Genomic DNA, 25,443 nt, shown 5'->3' with positions numbered 1-25,443 from the left:
CTTTTCCTTCCAAAGGATCAGTTCATGTCTCAGTACATTACCGAAAATTTACATCAGGAAATCCTCTTCCCTTGCTGAAGCAGGATTCTTCTTCGTTAAGAAGAAAGATGGAACCTTACTCCCCTGCATCGATTATCGTCAGTTAAACTCCATTACTGTAAAAATGGGTATTCTCTCCCCCTTATTTCTAAACTATTTGATCGAATCAGTGGCTCGAGGATCTTCTCGAAATTAGATCTATGAGGCACGTACAATTTAATCAGGATTTGTGATGGGGACGAATGGAAGACTGCCTTCGGTACTTGAGATGGGCACTATGAGTACCTTGTCATGCCCTTCGGGCTTTGCAATGCTCCAGCTGTGTTCCAGTCTTTTGTTAATGAGTTCTTCGAGACCTTCTCTACAAATCGGTGGTGGTATATCTGGACAATATATCAATTTTTTCTGTTGATCTCTTCACCTACCGTTTTGTTGTAAAAGAGGTTCTGTCCTGCTTACGTCAAAACAAACTCTTTTTTAACCTCGAGAAATTTATTTTTAAGGTACCTCAAATTCCTTTTCTAGGATACATACTCTCTGGTTCTGGATTGCAGATGTATCTTGAGAAGGTTTCTGCTATCACCAATTGGCCTCAACTGCTGAGTCTGAAAGCTGTTCAACGATTTATTGGCTTCACCAATTATTATAGGCAATTCGTTAATCAGTTCTCCACACTTATTGCTCCCATCACAGTTCCCACCCGGAGATCAGCGAACCCTAAGGTATGGTCCCCCAAGGCCATCTCGGCATTTTCTTCCTTGAAAGAAGACTTTTTGTCTGCACCCATACTGAACTGGACCAAGGAAAACCTTTTTTCTTAGAGGTGGATGCCTCCTCAGTCGGGGTCGGGGCTGTCCTTTCCCAAGAATTTTCCTCTGGTATCCTTGTGGATTCTTTTCTAAAAAATTCTCCACCTCAGAACACAACTTAGAGATAACGATTTGCTTGCCATCAAGTCAGCTTTAGAAGAATGGCGCCACCTCCTCGAAGGAGCCCTACACCCGGTTACGGTCTTCTCTGACCACAAAAATGAAATTTATCTCTGGGACGCTCGCTGCCTGAATCCCCGTTAGGCAAGGTTGTCTTCTTTCTTTGCTCACTTCAACCTGAAACTCACTTTTTTCTCTGGTACTCAGAGTTCTCGAGCGGATGTTCTTTCCCAGTCATTTGACAAATCTGATGTTGCACCCTCATCTGAACCTCCTCACATTCTCGAACCTTCCATCATTATTGCTCTAACCCAGTGGTCAGGGAACAGGGGTAAAAATGAAATTCCTGGGTGTAATGCAACCGATTCACATGCTGTCAGTTGGATTGTAGACCCCTTTAAATGTGAAATTGCTGTTGTACCAGAAGAGCATCAAGGGTTGGCAGAGGCACTTCTTGAGCTTCGATGCAATAATGAAGCACGTAATGCATTTGAAAACAAAGCAGATCTGTCATAATTTTGGATGTTAACAGTTGCAAAGTCATTCAAAATTGCACATGAGGATGCAGTCAAAAAGTTGCTGATTTTTGCAACAACCTACCTTTGCAAACAAGGTTTTTCCACACTAACGAACATAAATACAAAGCAGAGAAATCGATTGAACGCTGAAGACTGTATTCAAATTGCTCTGACGTCAAAATTTCCCAATATTGATGCTCTCGTATCAAAAATGAAGCAATATCATTTCCCTAAAACCTGAAGTTTTGAAGTTGAAGCTTTCAAAGAAATTTTGAATAGATTCAATAAAATTTTGAATTCCAATAATTAATAATATATGATTTCCTTCATTTCAAATCAAGGGGTAACGTTGGCATATCTAAATATATTTTGGGGTAAAAGGTCAAAAAGTTCCCTGACCCCTGCTCTAACCAGTGCTTCCAGGACACCTCCAGTTGGATGCTCCTATCTAAAACCTCACCTTCGTCTCAAAGCCCTCCGCTGGGCCCATGCTACTAAATTTGCTGGTCACGCTATGTTCAAAAAGTCCTTTTCTTTTTTGTCCCAACGCTGTTGGTGGCCCACCCTCCGGCCTGATCTTAAAGAGTTCGTAGACTCTTGTGATATATGTGCCCAAAATAAGATTCCTAGTGGTAAATGTATCAAGGTGCGATTTTGCATATCCAGTGATTTGAGAGAGAGAGTTGAAACTCGCATATGTATGAACCTGAGATTTCATGTAAAATCGCCAGAGATGTGTTTCTCTCAAAATCGCTATTTCCCAAATTGATAGAACTCAAACTCCTGACTGTTTGCCACTCTGGCTATACAAATCTCAAATGTATGAAGCTACGATTAAGCAAACTCTCCTGAGTTTGCTTTAAAAATAGCCAGATACAACACACTGTATCCTAGCAGCGTGATTAGTAAACACATCACTGTTACACTGTCCATGCCTATAGAGCTGGAGATCCGGCGGCTGACAAAAGTGTTACAAATAGATAAAAGGTTTTTTCTATAATGCGTGGGGTCCCCCCGTCCGAGCACTATTAACCCTAGTGTTACCAGCCTACTGCTGGTTACGTGAAAATCAGGGAAAAGATTTGCGTGTGGTCTCCCCGATTTTCACTTAACAAGCACTAGGCAAATCAGCCTGGGGTGGGTGGCACTATAGCAGGGGGACACGCGGCAGGGGTCTCCTTGCCATAATGACAAACCAACCCCAAGCTGTTCAGTGCTAGGCTGGATTCCCTAGGGAGTGGGGTCCGCCTAAACAAACGAGTGGCCCCCCCTCTAAAGACAACCAGCCCAGTGCTGAAAGCACTAGGGATCTTCCTACACCCCTGGGCAGTGGGTGTAGGGTAATAAACGGCGATTACATAGTTAAAAAAACAAACGGACACCATTTTGTTTTGTGGAACTACAAGTCCCAGCCAGCCCGGGCTGACATAAACAGTGTGGGCATGCTGATACTTGTATAACTACAAGCACCAGCATACCCATGGCAGCCAGGGCATGTTGGCACTTGGGGAACCTCAAGTGCCAATGTGCCCTGACACCCACGGCTGGCTGGGACCTGTAGTTCCACAATACAAAATGTTAAATAAACCATAACACTCTATTAGCCACCACATACTTTTAATAACAATAATAAAACCCCAATAAAGACACTAAACACCCTCATTTATACATATAATTTTATTAAAAATAATAAATCCCCAATATACTCACCAGGGATGTTTTCTTCTTTCGGCAGCAGCTTTTAATCCTAAAATGTGTGAATACCAAGTCCCAATAAATTTGTATCCAAAGTCCGGCTTGTAAATGTCCAAAATTAATTTGTAATTCCAGTAGTCTTAATTTCTTATGGTCAGGAGGACCCACTTGTTGATTGCAGTCTTCTTATCTTCAGCCAGAAGGGCCCCATATTTGTAAAATTCAATCCGGAACGTGCTTGTTTAAAAAAAGATGACAGATGCCGCAAACAGCTTCTACACTGTAGAAACTCCGATACGCAATTAACTTAGCTCTTGCACGAGGTCTATTTATAGTATTAGGGATCTTCCTACGCTGTCTTGCCTGCCAATACCGGCAGGCAAGACCATCAGAGCAAGTCTGTTCATGACCGTATATTCTGGGCATGACCTCTGAAGGTCAAGGTGAACCTTCAGCCCTTGATTTGCTCCTCCACTTGGCTCTTAAGGTCGAACAACATGATGCCGAGCAGGCCAGGTTACTACAATATATTCAAGGAATAGCCTCCCGTCTGGACTCTCTTCAGGCCTTCTTACCTGCTGCTCAATCCGCAGTAGTCACCTCTTCCGGAGCCAGTCCTTCTACTTCTGTTCCTGCAACTGTCGCATCCTCCTCCTTGCGGCTGCCGACACCGAGAAATTTGATGGGGACCCTTAGAGATGCCGGGGATTTTTGAACCAATGTTCAATTCATTTTGAATATAACTTCGGTTCCTTTTCTTCTGAACGTCTGACTGCAAGACCATCAGAGCAAGTATGTTCGTGACAAGACCAATGTGTCACAAGTAATTAGGGGTTGTAGGAGAAATGTATTAAAAAGTTGGCTTATGCAATGGGAATGATGTATCAAATATTCTAAATGGTAACTCATCTCAGATAACTTTGCTTAATAAAACCATTGCTAGAACTTACTGGAATAATACTTCACATTCTTACTTGTTACTTGAAATAGAACTTCTGCTTAAAAGCCTGTTGATACCTCAGAAAGGCCCTGTTGCTGCAATTCATTTGACAGATATGTTTTAAATAACTGGCATTGCTTGGCAACAACCATGGAAACAATCAATGGACTGAAACAGATTTGCATTGAAAGGTGCAAACCCTACCTAAGCTATAGCAATCAGACAGATATTTGCTTTTATTGTCACTAGACGAATTAAAGCTAATTGTTAACATTACTAATTAACTCTAGCAGAGCAGCAGTGAACGGGTGCCACATGCACCTGTTGCTGGTGCGTGTGGCAATGAATGGGTGTTGGAAGGTGGATTGGGTAAAGGGCAGACTAGCTCTTCAAAAACTATATGCATGCTCAGGGGGCGTGGTCATGACCTTTATCCCTATTCAAGGAGCTACAAAGTTGGAAGGTATGGATCAAGGTGATTGCTAACATAATATTTGATATACCTATAGGGAATGTTTTGTGATGTCAGTGCTATAATAATGTTTGGAATGTTCTATGTAATGTCAATACTGATGTCATTTGTGATGTGATTTTCTGAATGATATTAGAAAAACCTAAACTGTTCTTTTAACAAATATTAGTTTTTTCAATTTCCTTTTTCTTCAAAAATAAAAATATTCAAAAAACTAAACTAAAACTAAAATAACTGCATTATATAATAACCATCTTTTCATATTCAAACCATCATAGCATACAACATAAATAATTCAGCCCCTCGATAAAAAAAAAAAGCCAGACAATACCACCCCATCTTACATTCCTTTGTAGTAGTAAAATAAGTAAGACAGATGCCTAGCATATTACATGCAGTCTCCTCCCTCATATGTTTTAACTGGTCCAGATTGGCTCCCTATCAAGGTTTCAGATCAATTATACAGATATTCTGACCCCACAACTGCTAGATATGTACATAACTACCTTTTTAGGCTAATGTGCTTCCCTATACCCTTTATGATGCCACAGTCAATAGTGCTCTGAAGCCTGTGTCCTCAGTGTGTACCTCAAAAGTGCTAAGGATGAGCTCCCACTCATTCTACAGGAGTTCAAATTGGGGAAACATACTTAGAAATCCCCCATCAATATTAATTGCTGGTGAGGACTTAAGGAAGAGCTTGGTGACATTATCATGCCAATGTGCAAAGTTGTTATCAAGATCCACCTCTTCCCAGTCACTACACTGGAGAACCAAGGGATGGGGGAGGGTATCTGAAGAGCCAAGGGTTGGGGCAGTTATCTCCCCATTCTGGCACCCACAGACTCGGGGGGAATTCCCTCTTTCAAACTATGTGGCTCCAGAGAAGTTATTGTCTGGAGATCATGTGTGATCTCCAAACAATAATCCCCACACTGCAGAAATCATGAAGAAGTCCAAGGATGGAGAAGGATCTCCCCATCCTGTCTTCAGTAAACTCAGGGGTACCCTCATTTGAAAGATGTGGAGCCTAAGGGTTATTTTTACTAAACTGGGGGTTTGAAAATATGGAGATGTTGCCTATAGCAACCAATCAGATTCTAGCTGTCATTTTATAGAATGTACTAAATAAATGATAACTAGAATCTGATTAGTTGCTATAGGCAACATATCCACTTTTTCAAACCCGCAGTTTAGTAAATCTAGCCCACATCTTTGAGTTTATTGATTGGTGATCAGCAGACAAAAACACTATTGAAAAACTTAAGGAGCAGAAGATGGGGCAGTGGTTTCGTAATGCCGAGATCTCCCCTTTCCTTGTTCCAAAAAACTATGGGGTCCCTTCTTTGATGAGGTTGCTTGTCTAGTATTTAAAATGGTATGCCTTGTTGGGCTACCATATTATTCTAAACATTTATTCATTTCATTAAAGACAGCGCAAGCTAGTAAAAAATGGCAATATCAAGTCCAGACTTTATTATTATGAAAATCTATGTGTAGAATCCTGGTTTTGCCGTTTCGGAAAGATGGAATGCTGTTAAAGCTTACGATATTTTCTGGAAAGTCATGTGAATAAAAAAAACAAGGTATAATTTATGTGGGTACTGCATAAACAAATTACCAATATGTGCATCCTGCCTCTGCCTTGTTTGCCCCTATCATGTCTTATGCTGAATTGTTTCTGTATGTCATACGATTTGTTCTGTTCATTGCATCCATGCATGTATTAGTCTGCTCTGTACCCATGTACTTGTTATGTCTACTGTTGTCACGTATGTCATATTTGTACTACTATGTCAGACGCTACACAATCTGTGGCACTGTAAAGATAAACAACAGTAATGATAATATTGATGTTGTAATGTGATCAGCCAAACTGCCAAAGGGTGAGAGAAACCTAAGCAGCAAAAGGGTTAAAGGTATTTTGTTTTTGCTGTGGTTCAGGTCACAAAATGTGCATGTGGTGACTGGGAGATTCCTCACATTTCCTGATTTGTCCCTGTAGGTGATATATTGGAAGATGACTCTGATTATGTAGTCCCTCTTCATCTGATGACTGACAAGTTAGCAGCAAGTGATGATGTTTCTCATGGGAATGAACAGTTGCCTGCAACACAAGCTTCTGTGCCAAATGAACCTTTCCGTGCTAGTCCAAAGAAACCACACTCATTTAAAGGTAATGACAAATTGATTTGGGGCGTTTTTTTCTTTTGTTGTTTTTGTCATAAGTAACATTTAAGTAAATTTTATTGCATTTCCCCTTTATCTAGTGTTTTTTCACAATAAACTTTCCAAAGCCTGCTGCTGTACACTTTCCAGACCAGAGTTATTTATAATTTCATGACCTGACAACTTACTCTTTTTAACTGACAGACTTTAAAGTCATATTTATTTCTATATGCTACCAACAAAATACCTATATTCCTTCTATTCTAAATGTATTATAAAGGGGAAAATACAGGAACAATGTGGATTTCCCAAAAGGTTCTTGGCAAGAGTCATGCCTGTTGCTGGCAGGTAAAATGCGGGAGGTTCCTTTGCTGGCTTCCTATCGCATACCTTCTGCTATCACTAGTATGCACCTAAGTGCACTGATGCAGGAGTAAGCACACAATAGTTGTGTGATTTATTGACAAGTCACTCCGTCCTCTTGTTGTAAATGTATTGGGGAGTACACCAGTGACTGTTATATCAGTGTAGGGGAGAATGAAGAGGAAATGATGCTTAACTGGGTAGGAAAGAGTGCTAGGCCAGTTGCTAATAAGAAAGTTGGATATTCTTATAGTTCACCAGCAAAATGTTTCTCCCCAGTATCTCATACTATCACTGGGGGAGGCACACAGTGATTATTCCACTCTCCGTAACCCTATGCCCTCTCCTGCTGTAATTTTATGGAGGAGCACAGAGTACGGATATATGGTTGGGAAATGATGGTGTTCTGCAATGTATTGACTAGAAATGCTTCAACTTTTCAAGCCAGTTCAAAATTCAATTGAGCCAGCCTAGTTCAATGCTGGCAAACCTTTGGTTGACCAAGTCTAAAAATATACCAGAATTGTGTTATATAACTGCTAACTTGTTAACCCAAATCTGGAGTTTGCACTCGATGTTCGACTTTATATTTGAAAGATGTTAAAGTAAACTAAAATATTGCCTTTTCTATCTATAGTATTTTTAACGTTTTTATTGTTAATACTGTGTTTGAAGTTCAAATTCACTGTTCGCATGGTCAATTATAAAAATACTATACAGAGTAGTCATTTAAACTTGAACATGAAGATTGTTCAACTTGCTTGAATTTGGCTGAACTTTATTACTCTAAATTTCTCAAATTTATCAGAAAGTTTAGAAACAGTTCGAGAACCACTTTGAAATAATTTGGAGCATCTCTAGTGTTGACTTCAAACTATTATTGCACCTATTTTGGGCATATGCAGCAACAGTCTGAAGCCAATTAAAGAACACTGAGGTGTTCTTCGAGAGTGTTTAGTGTCATCCTGGAACTCACCTTTTAGCCTATGTCTGGTTCCATGCATGTTCCTGCTTGACTGCCCATGGTGTATTGGTGCCATTATGGAAGACTGGAGGCAGTTGAAAAAATTCTAAAGACGAGTGCAAATAATGGTAGAACTTGTAGATAAATATTAGTAATAAAAAAATGGTTTAATCAACACATCAATTAAAAGAAAATAGCAGAGAAGCTTATACATTGAAATAGTGTTTTCCAACTTTTCAGCCATCTTATTATCAGTTGGGGAATATTGAGGAATGTTTTTAAGAATTAAGTAGGTATCGATAAGGTAATTAAGGACAGCACTGTAAGTACATTTAAATATGATGTTACTCTAGCTGATTGAAAGCAAACTGTGGAAAACAGTGAGTCAAGGGTACAAATTATAATTGCATTATATCCATCCTTGCTTTTTTTTAGATGACACTGACTTGCTGGTACTAAAGAAGGAGCTTGAGAATGTTGGTGAGGTACGGTCACGATCACCAAGTAGATCACTATCTGTTCCCAATCAGCCTCGTTCACGTCCACCACAGAGACCACCACCTCCAAGTATGAAAACTCTTTGTCCATATGTCTATTATATTGTTTTATTTTATTTTCAAGTAAAAGTCGATACAACCTTAAATAAAAAGGTATATTGAAATTAGTTTCTATTGTTTTAAATGTGGGTTAATGTACTGTACTGACAAGTACATTTGCAAGAAAAACAGAACCACATTACACTTTTCATTTCTGTATACAGTTTTTATATACTCTTTATAATAGATTTATCAGAACTATAGGTCCAAATAGGACTTTAAACTTTTAATAATGTTTTTGTATGTGGGTGTCACGATACCAATGGAGCAATTGGATGCTGGTAGTTCAACAGGGGTTGGCGTAACTTCTGCTAGGGGCGCGGAGTCTAACAAGCGAAAGGTGTTCACCAGTGATTCCCGCAAGGGAATATGGACTTCGCAGCTTCCACTTGCAGGTCGTGGCCCCCTAAGGAAGTTCCCAGTGAACCACGAGAGAAAGAGCGTAGAGAGAGCTCACGTGAGGTACAAATGAGGTAGAGCCTCTGGAGAACTGACCGTTGCTACGGACAACCGGAGAAATGACACTAGGCGAAGATATTCAGGATGTTCTGCCGCTTCGTCACTAGAAGAGGATACTAGGTACGATGTCCCTCGGAAGTGGTAGTGGTAATAATGCTCCGTAGCGTCATGAAGGTAATAGGAGAGGTAGACTGCAATGTAGCCACTTAGAAGTGGTTAGGAGAAATAGTCTGCACCGTAGGGTCTGGAGGCGTAGGAACGTGGATACGTAGAGTAGGGAATATTCAGGAGCACGAGAAAACACAGGAGCTGTATCCAATGCAGGAGTCAGAGACTGACTGAAAGAACCAGCACAGAGCTTAGGTCAAAAGGAATTTTATAGTGTAGTTCCAATTAGGCAGCCAATAGAGGGCAGTAAGAGAACAGAAAAGAGTCTGACCATTCTGCACATGCGCAGAACCAGTAAGCGCCGAAGAGGAAGGAGAGAGACAGCGCTGGATGGACTGCAGCAGCGAGGAACCAGGTAAGTGATAGCTTAATAAAGATTCAGGCGGGGACCCCGCGGGAGGCAGCGGATACAGACGCCGGCTCCTGGGGGGACACAGCGGGAGTCCGGCGTGTGACAGTGGGTTTGTATTTTTGTGCATTAAATGCTCCAGAGTACAAAATCCAAAATTCCCCAGGCTTAGGGAAAAAATTGCCGCCATTAATAACAAGTTAGATGGTATCCACCACCCACCTTTTACATGAAGCTGATTTATTCTTTTAGTACATAATGTAGCATTCAGTTGGAGACTGCTTATGTACATTACAGGATTCCCATGTTATATGTCTCATTGAGAGTTAAGCTGTGTGCACGCTACAAGTTTTTCGTCCAATAATCGCCTCAACCAGCCGACATACGAACGACATTCGTTCGAAAATTGGGTCAGTATGTGTAGTGACACGATGGTCGAAAGTCTTCCCAAATCGTCAATTGTCGCCTCACTTAGTTGGTGTCACGAAAGCCAGATAGTGGGAATGGTCTTGATCTCTGCTTGAGTGACAGTTTAGCCCCAGAGAGGTGCAGAGTCTAACGGAAGAGAGGTATCTACCAGGGATTTCCGGAGGGAATATGCTCTTAGCTGCTCTCAACCGCAGGTCGCGGTCCTCCAGGGGGCGCAGAGCAGATAATTTGGAGAACCATGAAGTAGCTGTAAGGCAGAATGGAATGTAGCCTCAGGTATATGGAAATTCAGGAACAGGACCGATGCTGAGTGAAGCACTATAGTCACAGGTCTTAGCAGCGAGTTAGGCTGAACAGGTGTAGCTGTTAAGTGATGAGCTGCATAGAGCAGAAGTGCTGAGATCCACAATGGTGCTATAACTCTGGAAAAGGACCGATGTTGAGCAATGCTCTGCAGTGAGGCCACAGGCCTTGACTGTGGGAGAAGCTGAATAGGTAATGCTGTAAAGCGATGAACTGCAGAGAGCAGAAGCACTGAGATCCACACAGGTGTTATAACTCTGGAACAGGACTGATAACAAGTGAAGCTGCAGCCGATGAATGAACGGCCTAACCCATGAAGTCAGGAACAAAGGTAAGTATAAGCACAAACAGAAGTCAGAGGTGATGCTTCCTATTAGGTAGGGAGACCTGATGATCTGACACCCATAGAAAGGAGGAGGACCCTTATAAGGGGAACTGGCTGGTGATCATTCAATCACAGCGGAGCAGAGATTTTAAAGGTTCCCGGGGGTTGCGCATATGCAGAATATTTGGCAAGATGGCGTCCAAATATAGAGGAATGCCAGGCTGTACAGCAGATAGCAGTAACCAAGGGACACCAATGTACATAAGGATCGGAATGGAACTAAACCAGTGAGATGCGTGATAGTTGGTCGTACCGTTCAATATTTTCGTTTCAATCACCTTTCCATCGTGTACTGTGTATAAATTTATGATCGATCCACGATAATCCGGTGCCTGTACCTGTCCCACGTGGTGCAGTGTCCGATTGTAACGGAATAGCAATAGCAATACTCTATGGCATTGATGCGCTAGCATATGGCATCCAGTTTAATAAAGTGTAGTGTTATACCAAAATAACATTTTTATGTGTAATGCTTATGTCTGCCTTCTTAATTCAGTCCTTGTACCACCTTATTGTCCACGTAATACACATTCTTTTGTAAAGCAAAATATGTGTATGTCAGAATGGCTATTTCGTTTTTATGCATTTTTAATGAAAGCTCTGCCCCTTTATGCTAATGTCTTTGGCATATCGTTACATGAACCGCAAATTTCGCTACAGTGTGTACAAAATTAAAATCATTGTTCACGAGAACATGGCTGTAAGAAGTCGCTACCGGGATCGTCGCTCTTCCCTTTATCATCTAAAACAAGGCTAGAGTGTATGTAGTCTATAGACCGAGCAATCGGACCATCGATCGGATGTTAAATCGATCAGCATAAAAAGTTGGTGGGAAATTAGGCAGTGTGTACCTAGCTTAACTATATATGCGAGGCATCATCTGCCTGAATGCCATCAAGTATATTGAAATCATAGAGCAGTTTTGGGTATGGTAAAGCAAGATGCGAAGCAGAGAGGCACCCAGCAAAAGGTTGCAGTATTGTAAAGTCCTATTCAGACCATAAAAGGCAAGAGTCATTTTTTGGAAAAAAAAAGTGTTGTATCTGAAAAATGTTGTGTATGTGTGTGCATTATAGTGTATAGAAGATTAGCTGACAATATTGTTACAACTGCCCTTTTAAAAGGCGCACTTGATGCTATGAGCTGTGTCTGTGGTTATTTACATGGACAAGTCAAAAGTTGATTTAAATTAACAGAAAACAATCTGTTGTATAGAGGCTGTCTTTTATACAAATAAGTTATATAACAAAAATCTCCCTATGTGAGTAACTAAAGCTGGCCACACATGGGCTGATCCTGTGTCTCTTTCCAAAATGTTATCATTTATATTCGTTAGATTGGCAGCTGAACTGGGCAAGGGAAGCTCATGTGAGGTGGAATACGGTGTACTGAGGGTTATGTGCATAGTATAACATAGAAGTGTTCTTAATGAGCAGTGAGATCAAGCAGGTGCCGGGGAGCATAGTGAAAAATAAGAAGGTGCACTTCTTTAAATGAGTGAAAATCTATACAAGTGAATAAATTCATTTTAAAAGTGCAGCCAGGACAATTAAGACCACTGTGTATGTGAGGACAAAAGAAAATGTTGTCCTGCACACTAAAGCAAAAATATATAAATCACTATATTAGAATAAGCCATAGGATAAGCCATACTTGCCAACTTTTCCTCATTGGCTTCAGGGAGATCCCGAGGGAGGTGGGCGTGCTTGGCCTAAGATGACGCTATATTTGCACCATTAAGCCCCGCCCCCACCACTTATCTATTGCGGGGGCGAGAACCAGGAGGTTGCCCTTCTCTCCCGGTAGCCAGGGAGATCTCCCAGAAATGTGGAAGTCTCCAGGACATTCCGGGAGAATAGGCAACTATGCATTAAAGAAAAACAGCTAATGAATCTTTAGAGACTGAAGTGTCTTTTACATTTCTGTCTCTGTTACTAAAGTCATGTTGACTTACCTTTCAGTCTTTGATTAAATCTTGGTCTCCATGAAAATGGCCAACTCCATAGGCATCAATACTTGGCATATGACACAATTTCTAAACTGTGTCATCCTGGCGCAGATGGCGTAGCCAACCTCGTCTTGTTCTGGCTCAGCATCAGGGAGAATGCCAGACTCTTCAGGGAGTGAGGGAGATCTTCCTATTTCAGGGAGTCTCCCTGATATTCAGGGAGAGTTGGCAAGTATGGGATAAGCTCACCTGCCATTATAAACCTTCCTTAAACCTTCCCCCCAGGTGCTGCATGCTTTAGAAAATGGAGATTCTGGGAATGTTTTAAATGTGATACCCTGAATATTTATTTGTTTCACTGGCTAAGGACTCACCTACACGAGATGCCTTGACTTTGGCAGGTGAGCTTATACCAATATAGCTATATCGTGCACAAAATTCTCCTATTTAAGTGTATGCTGACACATAGTGGGGAAGTCAATTCCCACCAAATTAGTGCAGCATTAAATGTATTATCGTTATTACAGCAAATTTAACCCGGCTTTCTGCTCGCAACTCCCTGAGCTGCAAGCAAAAAGCCGGCATTGAATGTACCCTAATAATGGTATTTAAGTGCACTATTACCGTAATAATGGTAATAGTGCACACGCCGTGTTACTTTTTACAGTACCGTGGCCTATTGAATTCCCACCATAGTGATTTATGTATTATTTGCTTTAGAGCGCCGACAACATTTTCTTTTGTTCTCACATACCCTGGGGAGCATACCTGCGTCTATAAGATCTGTTAGTACAAAACTACTTTGTAAGATTATTTAGTTTCTGTTCGTCTGTGTATCTGATTTGACTTTTATTTGACCACGTTTATTTGCCACCTGCCATACTGATGGGCTATCCATCGGACCAACGCATGTCACTTGCACTGCAGTTGTGAAGTCTAACATAATCACCTGCCATGGTTTTTTAACGATACCAACGAATAGTAGTTTGGAGGGGTCATGTCCATGGTGTTTCAGGAAATGGTCTGGGACATGATAACTGGTTTACCACCAAAAAGAAAATCACCTTAAAAAGGAAGCGTAAACTATTTTTACACTGTTCATCTGCCATCCAGGGACACAGCTAAATGACTCTCCTAGCCACCACTGCTGAAGCTACAGTTCTGCTAGAAAGATTAATTGTGTTCATTGATCTCTTACAGAGGAATCCAATTCCTAATTTCATATTTTTAAACAAGTGTTGTCTACTTACTTTTTCTTGAATGCCCTTATACAGATTATCTATCCAGATTGTCTGTAGGATCAAAGCCATGACTTCTCCAAATTGAGGTGATAAGAAGCTTTTTATAACATTTGTCCATTTCTTTATCCTTTATCTGTTAGTGGACCTTCATCTTCTAATTGAATAGACAAAAAGTTAGGCTTCTGCACCATCAATTTTAGCTACTGAGTCCCACTTAGTGGTTTCATTTTTTTGAAATGTGTTAAAATTGGGTTGCTGCTTTTCAAATTGATCCATTTATTTTCCAGAAGTTCTCTAATCACCAAGTGTATTATAAACAGGTATCTTGTAAGGTAACTGGGAATGGCATATCCTGCATTCCTATAATATTAATATGTCTAATCTGTACATTCACCAATTCAGGGGTTAAATGTCCTGGGTTCCTCTTTAGTTTCCCCTTCTTACTATCAGATGAGTCTTTCCCAAACAAATGCATAGATACATGTGAAGGAATAAAGTCCATATATAAAGCCTCTTTATAATTATAAGATAAATCCTTATCACATGCTCTACACTTATTATCATGAGTCTTGCTAGTATTTTTACTTTCACAGGCTCTGAAAGAGTACTGAGAGGGAAAGGAGAATAAGAAAACTAACTAATCTAACTTGGTGAACAAGACACACCTAGCTATGGGAAAGCTTTTGGCTTTTTTGGGACTTGTTCCAGTTCTATGCTGCAGCCTGCATACCAGGACTTAGCGATGCAAGCTGCAATGAAACTTACAGCTCTCCCATGCAAGTGATAACCCAGAAGTGACTTTCTCTATTAGACAGAGTACCAGCTTACCCGCATTGACTGCCTAATAGTGGTAAAGAATGGCCCAGGGAGCCACATCTTACAGGTGGGCATGCACATTGAGTGCAACACCGGAATGCTCTGAATCTTCCCTGGGAGTCATAGGACAGCCCAAATACACAACAAAATAAAAAATCTCACTACACTTAATGCAGCTTGGAAGAGAAAGGAAAAGACACCGAAGAGAGCAGGAGTCACACTATATACCTTCCGGCTGTGTCAACTGTTGTTCCGTCTCTACTCAAGTGATTAAGGATTAACCCATTTGTTTTGGACTGCAATGTCTGAGGAGGAAAAATGTGTGCATGCCTTTTGAAATAGGTATCAAAGTATCATACCATAAGTACCATACCATACGGGCAGCACGGTGGCTCATTGGTTAGCATTTCTGCCTCACAGTGCTGGGGGTCATGAGTTAGATTCTGTGTGGAGTTTGTATGTCCTCCCTGTGTTTGTGTGGGTTTCCTATGGTTGCTCCGGTTTCCTCCCACACGCCATAAACATAGTAGTAGGTCAATTGTCTGCTGACAATAATAATCCTAGTCTGTGTGTGTCTGAGTGTGAATGGTGGGGAATTTAGACTATAAGCTCCAATGAGTCAGGGACTGATGTGAATGACAAATATTCTCTGTACAGCGCTGCGGAATTGGTGCCACTATACAAATTAGAGATGATGATATAGGAAATGTAATCCGAAAAGGGTTGTAAAGGAGGTTAAGCTCATAAATATATTCCTGCTGTGCAATAAAAGCAGACATAGACAGAATAGTTTTCCGCTAGATAGGAGAGAGTAATTTTCCATAATATTTGGTTGCCCTAAAACAAACTGCTTAAAAAGATTTGTAACAGACATATGGTACATTTACAATTAAATCACTGGTTTATACATTTATCTTTTACTTATGGGTATGTGACAACCACTGTAAAGGAATACTTAATTGATGAAAAATTGAAGTTTACTTAAGTGGTTAAAATTCTTTGTGTTAAGTGGAGAAGGTCATTTATCCAAAATAATCGAAATTAAGTCATGAAGAGTGAAAGATATTACTGTCTTTTGTATTTTAATTTATTTTTATTTTTTTACAGAAAACATTATTTCGGCATCTGTTCATCAAGCAGTTAAGCTTCTTCCTGGTGCACCACAGCATCCTGTAAGTCTGAACTGTCAGTCAGTAACTCTTCAATAATTTTTTGCCCTTCGTCTAGTGAGAACTATAAAAATAGCATTCAAAGTATATAAATATTATTTACAATGTTCAAAAATGCAGGCCTGAAGAAAACAGAAATATAATACTTACTAGTAAATGCTGTGTTTAATTAACTGGAAATACACTGTGTTAATACCATTTTGGGATGTCATGCACCTATTTTTAAAACAACTACACCATACACTTATTTGTGTACAGCCTATCATGTCAGATGCGCCAGTGCAAAAGGTGGCTCCATCTGATGGGAGAAGCTGGGCAGATTCCAGGTTTCCATGTTGTGTCACTCTGTCTCCACCTGCAAAAACAAAATTTCTCATTGCAGGTTAAGAATGTAAACTCATATGGCTCCAATATCTCACACTGTACTTCTCTGTCTCCCCTTGCCACTTGTTGAACAGTGCAGTGCGTTCTAGGTTGGACAAAATCATACTTGGGAAGCATTGTTCAAGAAGTAGTAAGAGGAGAGAGAGAGAAGTGCGTGTTAGTGCCATCTGAGATTCTGACAGTGCATCCAAGGTATGAATGGATTTATTTTCTATAATAGTTTCTTCAATTCCACCCAAAACTATATACATTTTTTCTATCATCAATAAAAAGCTTTGATCATGAAAGAAATTCACATTTAAATATAAAATCATTTAATTCACTTTTTTATGTCTGGCAAACAGTGCATGCACATAGTGCATGCACATTAGGTATTTTTCTAAGTGTATTTTTAGTTAAATAAAACACAGTATTTACTGGTAAGTTTTATATTTTTGTTTTTTTAATTACAAAAAAGACAGAAAGTCTCCCTTAAAGGTGGAAAACAAGTGAAACAAGTTTTACTTGAGATGCTCATATTATAGGAGATCTTAAAATTTTCACAACATGTGACATGCAAACACTGTAATCCATAAATTCAAAAATATTATAGTCAAAGTTTGATCCTTTTGATTGCCCAGTACTTGAAAACATATAAACTTTTTATGCATTCTCAAAAAGTATAGCCAAATGATTGCTTAGGAATGAGATTGTATAATATAACATTCCATACTATCAGTGCATGTTGGGACAGCTTTAAATTGGAACTATATGCAGTATATTCCACCTCATATGGGAGTCGCACTTTTTTGTTTCAAAGTTATGATTACTGTATATCAGTGCTTACAATCTACCTAAAGTACAAAGCTTTATGTACACCTACTTGTCTACCTAGAGCATTTCAAGGTGCACCCCAACCCCCCTTGGAACTGCCCCAGGGATTGAGTTTTCAAAAACTCCTGAAAATGCGCATGGCAGAAACAGTAAAATGTCGCTCAAAAGTTCAATCTAGTCCACTTTAGGACCACAACTTTTATTCATTTCAACCTTTTAGTTTTCTTCTTAAGCAGGTTTATTCTTATTTATATTTTAAGTTAATCATTGACAGTGAGGGGACATCAGAACTGTCTTTATTACATGTATCTCTTTTGTGTATAATTAAGGTTTTTATTACATTAGTCAAAGTATGCCTACAAATAATAACAAGAATATAATACAAAAAAATAATAATGATACAAATGCACTTTTCTGCTTATGTGCAATTGTAAGGTGTAAAGTGTTTCCTGTTAAAAGTACAAGACAAGACCCAATAGGTGTTAGAAACATCAAGCTTTTTTGGAGGAAGGGAGGACAAGGCTGTGTATCTGCATTAAAAGCAAGGAAACACCCTTGCAGCCTTTGAACCTCTTTTCTCATTTAAATAATCTCGTCCCACAAAATGAAATCTTCTTTTTGCATACATGCTCCTTCTTCTATGACAGATACTGCCATCTTCACCTGTAGAATCGGGTGCGAATGTGCAAAAGTAGGTGTAAGATTCATAAATTACATTTGGTGTCTGTCAGCTTTGACTGTAAGTTGTAAAATGTTTATATTATCTTATATCTTTATAGCCAAAAGACAAAACTGGGATAAGCAAACCATACAATGTAAAACAGATTAAAACTACTACTGCAGAGGAAGCAGAAGAAACTATAAAGTGGTTAATGGACTCCAATAAAGGTGAGCCATTTATTTAACTTTAATTAACTTAGTAAGTATATAAACAAACTTCTAGCAATGGGCATGGTTAACTGCGCTCCCTTTTAGGTAATGGTCAAGCTGCCAGAGGAAAGGTATAGGTGACCCTATTCCTATACAGGGTAGAAGATAGAAAGAGAATCCTCAGCGCTAAAACGAGGGGTACCTCTAATTGTATATGAGAAAGTGGAGAGGTGTGTAAGTGTGGGAATAGTAGTGCCTTCTTTATTTATCAAATGCAGACACAAACAAATGGCCAGAATACAACAATACAATGTAATGCATCAAATGGTACACAAGGTATCACAAACAGCCTAGGCTGACAATGTGAGGCATAAAGTGCAAAAAAAGGGGTTTAATGGAGGCTGTTATGCAAGTAAGGAAGCAGAAATCAATTCTGAGCAAGTATATCCAGTTCGGTGCAGGAGCTCTATTGTTAGCCCACTGCTGATATATATAGAGAGTCTGCAGTTGCAGTTGCAGTTCGTAAACAAAGTTCCACAATATTTTGTCATTACCATTGAGTTGAAGGGGTCAGTGGCGCGGTGGCTTACCAAAATTATCTTTACCGCATTATTAATAAACCCAAGTTATTTGACCAATCCTTGTCCCTTTCATTGAAGTATTTATCTCCTGACCACCGGATATACGAACAAAAAAGAACCTGACTCGTGTCTGGAGGACAAGGTAAGGGAAGGAAATCCCATCAGTACTCGACCACCACATAACTTTGGCGTCAAACCGAACAGGATCCGAGTGCATCAGGAGAGTAATACCTTCAGTGAAAAATGGATCAGCAACAAGGCGGGGGAACAGCGCAACCAGCAGCAACACCAAATGTGCCCATAACCCTACCGTACTATTTCGGGGCCCCATGGCTCCCGAAGTACAGCGGAGATGACAACAAGCTACAGACGACTTCATTCACAGAATTCGAGAACAAACTGGAATCCATGTTCCGGCTATACCCGTTGAATGAACAGCAGAAAGTGGAGATCTTAATAGGGCAACTCACAGGGTCGGCGCTCAGAGATGTAATTTCATGGCCGATGGACGACAAGAAAGAAGCGGCACAAGTTTTAAAAAGAAATTCCACACGTTTGAGACAAGAACTCTTCCGGAGTTGAAGATGAAACTATATGCTCGCAAGCAACAACCGAACGAGACACTGCGGGACTATGCCCAGAGCCTACAAGAGATGCTAAGAGCCATTCAGGCAGTGGACAAAAAGGAAGTACGAAACGCGGACAAAGCCCTGACTGTACAGTTCGTAGAAGGAGTCGCCCAAGAAAGCGTTAAGATTTAGCTACGACTGATGAAAGCACAGATGCCAGGCAAAACCTTCCGAGAGTTTAAAGAGACCGCCATCGCCATTGTCGGTAACCAACGGGGAAGGGAGGAAGAATACCCAGAATTGGTAGGCTTCAGAGAAAGCGCAAGCTCAACGGGAGCCATAGCAAGCAGTACAGAAAAATCAACACGGGCCCAAGAATCGGTAATACAGAGCGGTCAGTATCCCACCGGAGACCCAATGCAAACGCTCAAAGAGCAAATGGAGGAGCTGGCCGTCGGAATGGCAGAAATCCAGCGAGAGATGCGCCAAATGGCGAGGCCACTGGCACCACATTTGACCCTGTTATAAATAATTACACAATAAGCTTCAAAAAATTGTAAAGAAGGAATAACAGACAGCCTTCGATGAGCTTCTGTGATTTGCTGATCTAGATTAGTAAATTACTTTATGGACTTCAAAAGCAGTCTGTTTAAGAATAAATAGTTCCCTTGGTTGGTAACAGTTTTTAAGGACCCCCAAAGGGCATCCATTACACAGACCACCAACAACATTGCAGACCCATTCCCCCCTATTACACAGACTCTCTGCCCACTATGATCAGACCCCTGTCACGTTGATAGCCCTAACATGCCTGTTGCACACTCTTTTCTTTGAACCTCTCCCACACAATCTACAGCCTGCCCTTACAGCCACATTAGATAGAACCTCAGCAGTACACTGGTCTTTATCTGTAATGCTCAGTATAGGACATCTTTGTAAGAAGGTCTTATGGTTATTAATTTAGATTAGCAAATCAGAGCAACAATAGCAGACATTGCAAGCCACATTGTACAGAACAACATTGAACACCACTATCCTTTCCTGCTCAAGAGGGTCGTTGCTGGGAATCAAGTAGAAGGGACCCAGTGGTGCTGGCAGTGATGTCTCCTTTCTGCCAAGAATCTCCACATCATGGATGATCTAATTAGGTGTAGGTTCTGGGTCATTCAGCACTATCTGGTTTCTGTGTTTTAATGTACAATACAATGAGATACTGATAGTTCTTGACCTTAATCAGTAGAGGGTATTTACAAAGCACAAAATGGCAATTCAGTAGCACAAAAGCACCTTTGGACCACCTGCACAAGTGCCTAGATTTCTGCAGTGGTGCAAAGTAATGAGTGCAGTAGTCTGCACAAATGGATACACCCTTTGACTTTAAGGGGATGCTCCCAAGAGTGGAGAGGAGGCATACACCTTCAAGTAGACTAGGCAGACCGTTGAGGTACACCAGTGAAAAATCAAGGATTTTTATGGTGTAAGTTATGAACTCAAGAGGCATGTGTGTTTACTAGAATAAGAAGTATGTAAATATGTCCACCTACATGACATACATTTTTCCTTGAATACATTATGGTAGCAAATGGATTAAAGAAACCTCATAGACATTTATTGAATTGGTAAATGCATCCACTAACTCATTGAAATTAGAAATTGCAAGGTGTATTTCTTTTATTATTTATTTTTAATAAAATATGTAATAAGTATGTTTCTTTAATGTATTTCAGAAAAAAAAGATGAGGATGTAAAAATTGGTCTGCATCGCAATCAAAGTTTTCTAAAACCAGAACCAAGTTCTGTCCCCCTAAAGGTACCATATGCACACTCACTAGATTCAGAAGCTGTGTTGGTACCACATAGACTTCCCCCAAAAGTGCCAAGTACTAGACTGGCTGCTCTCCAGCGAACTGGATTAAAACCTGAGCCTGTAAGTCAACCTGTAAATCAGCCTGTTTAGTGTATTTTTCATTCCAGACTTTATGGATTTTGTATGACTTATTTTGTATAAACCTCAAGTTCATTCCAAATATGTATTAGACATATCCTGCAATATATTGTCAGTTAGGGTAGAGTGCACCTAGACCCGTATTCAACAAAAGACGTATCTTTACATCTGATCCTTGTTGAATACGATCATGCATATCCCGATTTAAAAAAACGTATCATACATTCATTTTGCATGCCTTAATGAATCAGGCAGGCCCTGTATATTTTAGTAGATTTATGGAGATAAATTTCCAAATGAACAGGGGCAGTTCAACGAATATGTGATTCTTTGTTCAAAAATGATTGTGTTTTTTCTATGCAAGCTTTCCATAATTTGTTGGATCATTTTGCCAGTATGTTGCACTGTTTCTTCTATTAGTAAATGTAAGCATGCAGAGAAATTTCTATGTATTTACTAGATTGAAATGGCCAACTCTCCTCCAGTCTATGCACCAGAAATATTGCTGTGTTGAATGTGAACTAGGACATGCAGGGCTTTTCTGCTGGGTTCCTACAGCTTTATTATGACATCTTAAGGCATCCTACCATGCTGTCATTATAGTTGCAGTACTACATGAGAGAAGATTTGCAGTATTGCTCTTTGGCACCTCTGAATATTTTAAAAACCAGAAGAAGGGCAGGCCATTCAGTGTATGTGTGTGTGTGTGTGTGTGTGTATATATATATATATATATATATATATATATATATATAATATATATCTCAGAAAAGCAGTGCAGTGTTTTGCAGAGCGCATGGAGCAGCATCACCAAACCCCATAGCAGGGACTGTTGTGTCACTATAGTTGAATTACTTTTGTATATCATCCACTACATCTAATGCATATAAAGATGATTTAACTATTTTAAGAAATACATTTGTGCAGTTTTAATATGTAAGTTGTGTGATTTAGATTTTTAACTTAATAAAGTATTCTTCTCCTTCCCCATCCAAAGTCTCAAAGTCCAGAACAGAACACAGAACTACTTCAACGACCAAGTGTCAATCTCTCACTGCAAGTTATTCCTAAACCAGTACATTATGAGTGCATCTCAGATTGTCCAATAGCTTTGAGACCTCCACCAAGAGTTCTTCCAAAACTGAAACCTGAGTCTTGTGTGAATTCATCTGCTCCAGAAATATTGTCAATTGTGAATCTGTTACCTACACTAGACTCGGTGATGAATGAACGACTTACTACATTGGATTCTACTGAAGAGCAAGTGCACTCTTATGCAAGAAACTACCCATTTAAAAAAACAGACATGGATGCAAAATCTACAGACTTAATAAATTCAGTTGATATATTCACAGTACAGAAATCCGTTTCCAATGTAGCTGTGACCATTGGGACTCCAGCAGCCCTTTCATCTTATTGCCAATTAGGTGGCTCTAGCTCTACAAATTCTTCACCTGTATCTTTGCCAACTAAAAAGGAGCAGAAGTTAGATGTAACAAACTCAAGTGATATTTCAAGAATGTGTCCAGTACCAAAACCAAGAACAATACCACCTTCACAGATTGCAAAACTTCAAGAAATCAAGCAGAGTAATGAGACGACCTCTACCACTAAAACTAACATAACACTTGAGGAGATGTCAAACGATAATTCTTTTATTCCAGCAGTTCCCCCACGGAGAAAAAAGTCGGCTCCTGCAGCTTTCCATCTCCAGATGCTACAAAGTAACAAAAGTTTGTTTCAGGTTGATGTGACTGCAAATACCAATAACAATACCAATAACAATGATAGCTCAAGCACAAGGGATAGTGTTGTCCCCCCCTCCCACCTTCCTAAACCACTACAGCCACGAAGAAGCTGGTCTTCTGAAGAAATGGATTTATTAGATTTTAATGCAAAAGGAATACAGCCCGCAAACACTGGCACTTCTACAGAGCAATTTACTGCCAACTGGTTAGTATTCCAAGATGAGGAAAAAAGTGATAATATTATTGACAAAGGGAATTGTGAGTCTCCATGGTGATTCCAAACATTTAACTGATGTTCAATCTAGTGTCAGACAAGATCTTTGTGTGTCTGCATATTTTAGCCATACAATTGCAGATCTAACAAATTATATTTTTCTACAGGAAGGCTTTCTTGATCTATAGAGACTACTTGTAATGTTTATAGAGCTTATCAGCACTCGTTTGACCGGATCTTGGCATTTACATGGCCTGTCTAATGCAGGAATATCAAGCGTGTACAAGATGTGTTCTATAGGCACACAAAGTGTCAGTGTTACACTAGCTTAAAATATAACTCTTAGACATTTTTGGACTTTTTATCTGCAATAATCCATCCACTACCATCCCTTATCCTTACACCACTTCAAATAGTTTCTTCTTTAACTTCCGCAATCTCTCTAAATGGCTTCCTCCTAGCTGCCCTGTAAAACTATTGTCTTCCGCAAGGTGGCCGCAAATACTGGGGTAGCTTTAATTAAGGAAATTTCAAAAAGGACACACTGATTTTACTGCTTAAGACTGTTTTAAAAAATGATGTAAATACCACTGATCTTTTTCAATTACAATTTCAATTGATTTGAGCTATACAGTCAGCTTTCACATTTCCTGTGCCAGAATATCCAATTCTTACAGACAGTCAGCACTGTTATATTATTATTCTGGTGTGTAAAAGCAAACAACTAAATAAAGCACAGAATGTATGTTTCCATCAGCTTATTTTCTTTTTCATAATCCTCATTTTGTGAAAAGGCTTGTAAACCCTATAGGTAAAGATTGCTTAAATAAGAAAAAAATGACTAGGTCTAAAATCTATGAATAAATAACTTGAAACATAATTTTATTTGTATTATTTTGTTAATAAAAAAGTTATGAGTCTATTTGTCAAGGTCTGTAATTTGCTACATACTGACTTTACTATACCTGACTTTGTGATTTACCTACTTTGATGATTAAGTTGCATTTCACTGTACAATATGTTTAAGTGGAAACTTTGCTTGTGTTAAAGTTTTGAAAGGATACTCAAGTTAATGGGCAGAAACAGAATTAACACATTTACATATAATGTATGCAATAAATATGAGAATCATTTCAGCTAGAGCAACCCAGCGGTAACCACCTTAAATTAAACTGAAATGCAATGAATAAATTACTTTATTAACAGAATTCAATAACTTTTTTATACATTATATTACGTGGAGAAATTTTAATAACAGAGTATAATGAATAAGTAACTATATTATCAATCACTATATAAAAGGAAGGAAAGAGTTTCATTTGTCAAATCCAAAGTGTGCTACCAATGGATTGAAGCTAAGTCCATACACAAACAGTGGAAACTTTGCTGCATTCATGGCCGGAGAACAGAACCACACAACACAGGATATGGTTGTCTCAAAATACTGTTCTGTTTATTCAAATCAGGGTTACACTTCTTATAGCACTCTGAAACTATTTTCTAGCATGAAAAGAGATAACACCTGGCATCATATATCTAAAATATTTGGAGATATAAGTCTGTAATTAATTGGTTTTAGCCTTGCAGAGCAAATTCCAAGAAGCTTAAAACGTTATCTAAAATAAGATACCTCTTCTAGTGCCTCTGTTATCTTCTACTTTTAAGCATATTCTACACATTTTCTGGAACCTTGCCACATACTCATTATTTTTCTTACTATAAGATTATATTTTAAGCAATCTTAAAAGCACAACACTGTCACAGTTTGAAGAGCAACCAACAGGTGCACAGGTGTATTAGATTTTCCAGAGGACAATGGTAATGCATTGTTGTAAATGGCGGCGGATGTTTTGCAAAATAACTCAGAAACAATCCAACAGATGATAACACCAAATTGGAAACCGATCAGGACATTCAGGAATTAGGCCAAATGTATGGATGGTGACATATATGGACAAATTAAGCAGGTCAGTTATAATTGTGCTACTTCTCCACTTTGGCACAGGATAGTATCAACAGTATGTTAAATACTTAATTCTTTAAACCTCAGTTATCAACAATTTTATGCCCTCATCTGTACACATGTTGTCAATTTAATAATGATCTGCAACCACCAATTAAGTTTCCTTTCACATTGAGCCTTTGTTCATAACTATACCATAACAATGAACTTATCACACCATTGGTAGTTAAAGCAGATCTATTTGGATGCAACGTAAGATTACATAAATAATTATCTACTCTTCAATTTTAAAGACCTCCACAGGACAGTCAGCACTACATACAGTATATATGATAGTCCAGTACAACAGTTTCAGTTTGCCTGCTGTTTTAAGAGGAAAAGTCCTTATTTGCCCACCAGTAGAT

At 39.4% G+C, this 25,443-nt stretch overlaps 1 protein-coding gene across 3 annotated transcripts in view; it reads left to right on the top strand.

The window, feature by feature from the left end:
• Nucleotides 1–23,827, top strand: part of SYNJ2 (synaptojanin 2) — a 183,554-nt gene extending 159,727 nt beyond the window's left edge. For all 3 annotated transcript variants that reach the window (XM_075203410.1, XM_075203409.1, XM_075203411.1), the window contains 6 exons: nt 6,599–6,769; nt 8,525–8,656; nt 15,891–15,955; nt 17,929–18,037; nt 20,897–21,096; nt 22,112–23,827. In XM_075203410.1, the coding sequence (XP_075059511.1) occupies nt 6,599–6,769; nt 8,525–8,656; nt 15,891–15,955; nt 17,929–18,037; nt 20,897–21,096; nt 22,112–23,137 (1,703 nt within the window). In that variant the 3' untranslated portion in view covers nt 23,138–23,827. The remainder of the gene's footprint in view (nt 1–6,598; nt 6,770–8,524; nt 8,657–15,890; nt 15,956–17,928; nt 18,038–20,896; nt 21,097–22,111) is intronic.
• Nucleotides 23,828–25,443: the final 1,616 nt, after the last annotated feature.

Source organism: Mixophyes fleayi, chromosome 3 (assembly GCF_038048845.1).
Source record: "Mixophyes fleayi isolate aMixFle1 chromosome 3, aMixFle1.hap1, whole genome shotgun sequence".
NCBI classification, from domain to species: domain Eukaryota; kingdom Metazoa; phylum Chordata; class Amphibia; order Anura; family Limnodynastidae; genus Mixophyes; species Mixophyes fleayi.
This window is presented reverse-complemented; position numbering and strand designations above follow the sequence as displayed.